We start from the raw sequence: 3,147 nt of genomic DNA, 5'->3' as shown, positions 1-3,147 counted from the left end.
CTCAAACATTTATTTTCTTTTGAAAAGACTTTATTGTGGTTCAAAATCCCAAATGAAACAAAGAGGTACAGTATTTAAACTTCTTCAAAACATTATTAATTCAATCAAATTAAAAAAGTAAAATTAAACAATTTTATACAAAATGTAAGGGTTGCTCACTTGTTCAAATTGCTCGATTCATATAGAAAACAATATGTAAGAAACATTCTCCAGCATTATAGAACAATTGAATATTATATTTACAGTTAGAACCATGATGTTTGTCAGGTCTTTCATTAAGGTCAGACGACACGTTCCTCGAGAATCTTTTTTGTATCTCCTCGTAATAAAGAGTTCCAATAAAAAATATTAATTTTATAATTACTTTAAAAATGAAAATTTACTTGGATATTGTTATATGTCTAGATGGTCGAGTGGTTAGAACCGTGGCCGCTCACTGCCAGAAGCGTATAGGTGCTAGAGGTCGTGAGTTCAAAGCCCCGCCCCGGCGGAGATATAATTTTATTAAAGTGAATTTTCCTGTGGTGTAGATGTATTTATTTTTATATCAGCAATTCAAGTGTATTTTCACGAAGATTATACAGGAAATTGCATACTCTAGTATTTTGCAGAAATGCCTGGTAAAGTACCTTAATTTTTTGCAAGAAGGCTTGTCAAAGTATAGTAAACCATTAACAAATTCCTGGAAAAAGTTATCTAAAATTAAGGAACGTGACGTCTGACCTTAAATCAGGTGGAAGTCATGCTCCTACTTGTCAAACTGGGAGCGTTTACCGATGATTCCAGAGGCTATGGAGTCGAACGTTTTCCGATAAGGAGTATGCTTTACGTAGGGATAAAGCCAATACCAGAAATATTCGTCGCGGAAAATGCGGCGGAATGTCGAACGTTTGTTTCGCACGTGATCTACGCCATTGCTTGCATCGTTAATAAACCATCCTTTGTGTCCTTCGTTTGTTTCAGAGGATGGTAAGGGAACTCTCGACATGGCGTCGTCTGTTTTTTGCTTCAAGCATTGTAGCAGCAAGTTCAGTATCAGGCTGAAGTCTGCAGCCGCTTCTAGTGGGTTCTTGGAGTCTTTATAGTCGCATTCCAAAGGGAGTATTTCGATGTCAGATGCCTCTGTCTTATTTGAGCCACCGTTGCCCAGAGAATTATTCTTTTCCAAGTCGTTTCTTTTTTCCTTTATGTTGTCATTCTCGTTATTATCTTCACCATTTTCATCATCATGGAACTTATGGCCATTTTCTTCATTATCAAATGTACCTGACCCTTCCTCGTCGTCATCAATGCGGTAGTCAATGGAAACCTTGTCGTCATTTCCTCTGGTAGGGGCATTAATGGCTGCGGATATCACGCCATTGTATTTCACGCCGTTCTCTTGGCGGGAAGTCGTTACATCTTCTTTACCCTCATTTGTCATTTTCTCTTTTCGGTTGCCAGATTTAAAAGACAAGATGGATTCTTTGACTTCATCGGCCGGCCCCAGTTTGATCTTTAGAGCGTTTCTAAAAAAGAAGTCCATTGGATCTCTGGATTTGTTGCCGGACATGACTGCCAAAAAGTCATCGTCGGGTATTTCCTTCCCATTTACACTGGTTAAATGCAAAATGTATGCCGCAATTATTCATGCAGGATAAAAAATATTTTGGGGAAAGATAACCCTTATGAAGATGTATTAATTCCATAAATGGAAAAAAATAAGTTGTAGAGGAAACTGTGTCTCAAGATATATCTTGTATATCTAAAAGACGTAAACTTGCATTTTTGTTGTATTGGTTTTGTTTTGACAAATGTTTTGGTCCGAACATCTTAATTACCTACAGTTAAAGTATAAACATAACGGGTTTTCAAAGTTCATTCCATATTAAAGACAGAATTCTGGGGGGTTTTTTAAGATTATATTTTGCTGAAAAAATTTGAATTTGATAAATTTGCGAGCAACCAATACCTTGATGATAAATAAAGCTTCAAATCAGCGATTAATTTATCAAAAGAAAGATTTATGAACTATGATATTCATGTTATATCAAATAATAAATACATTTTTGTAAATGGCTACAAATTTCCAATTTCGCGATTTTCCTTTTCAAAACAAAATGTCTTTACAGTTTCCAACAAAAATATTTAACAATGGAATATTAAAAGAACAAGAAATTGCGGCTTGTTTTCTATAAACAGACATGTGAATGGCTTAAAGATATCGATGAAAATATTCGATGAGAAAAAACATTGACCAACTGGGTTATCTAATGAAGAATAAACCACTGTAGAGACTGATGTATAACTAATTTACAACAGAATGGTCACTTAAGATTACAACACTTGCAATGGAAAAACTGCAGATATCATAGATATCAATTTTTTAAAAAATCATACATTTTATAAATAAAAATTAAAATTACATTCAGATATAAAACATGTTCACGTTCGATTTGTCTTCAATAACCTTAGAGATATAATTTTCATGTTAAAATTACTCGATGAGACTCTGACGTCATTAATTTACACCACCTATTTTGTAACTTTAAATTATCGAGAAAAACAAATGATCAATAATTGGCCAACCCCATATAATGTGCGTCATAAAAATCAAAGAACAATAACTTTTTATTTAATTTGGAAAACGTGTGCTCAGAAGTAAATTTGTTCTTTATTTGATATCTAGATGTCTTTTTGAAATCAAGGTAAAAAAGAGAACAAAGGGTAGAAATAATGAATACCAAGTTTGATTTTCGTGCAATTAATTTCGCGAAGTTCCCTTAGACTAGAATATTATTAACAGTAGCAAACTCTTTTCGAAAGATTTGGTTTTCAGTATTAAACAATTCACCTCATTTGCAAACTTGAACTAATGCTGAAAAGAATCTTTTATTTCGTTGCAAAGTTACGATTATTTCGTACAGGTGACGGTTTCTACAGTGGAACTTGAAAAGATAAATTCAGTTTGTCAATTTTTTTTTTCATCAAATGTTGTTAATAGCAAATTATAGAATTTCTCACCTCAAAATCAAGATGATGGGTGCCAAAAGTCTAAAAACAAACTTCATAGCTGAAAAAAAAAGAGCTAGGAAAGTTACTGGTAGGTTATGGAGCTTTTCGCGACCTTCTTCTTATCCTTGGTTACAACGTTATTAAACAACGACG

At 33.6% G+C, this 3,147-nt stretch overlaps 1 protein-coding gene across 1 annotated transcript; it reads right to left on the bottom strand.

The window, feature by feature from the left end:
- On the bottom strand, positions 1–3,147 carry LOC128181203 (uncharacterized). The gene is made up of 2 exons (XM_052849509.1): positions 3,004–3,147; positions 1–1,595 (listed from the first exon to the last, which is right to left on the bottom strand). The coding sequence occupies exons 1-2, from the start codon at positions 3,048–3,050 to the stop codon at positions 749–751; spliced, it is 894 nt and encodes a 297-aa protein (XP_052705469.1). The 5' UTR covers positions 3,051–3,147; the 3' UTR covers positions 1–748.

This window comes from Crassostrea angulata, chromosome 4 (genome assembly GCF_025612915.1).
Source record: "Crassostrea angulata isolate pt1a10 chromosome 4, ASM2561291v2, whole genome shotgun sequence".
In the NCBI taxonomy this organism is placed as follows: domain Eukaryota; kingdom Metazoa; phylum Mollusca; class Bivalvia; order Ostreida; family Ostreidae; genus Magallana; species Magallana angulata.
Note: the sequence above shows the minus strand (reverse complement) of the source record. Positions and strands in the feature narration are given on the sequence as shown.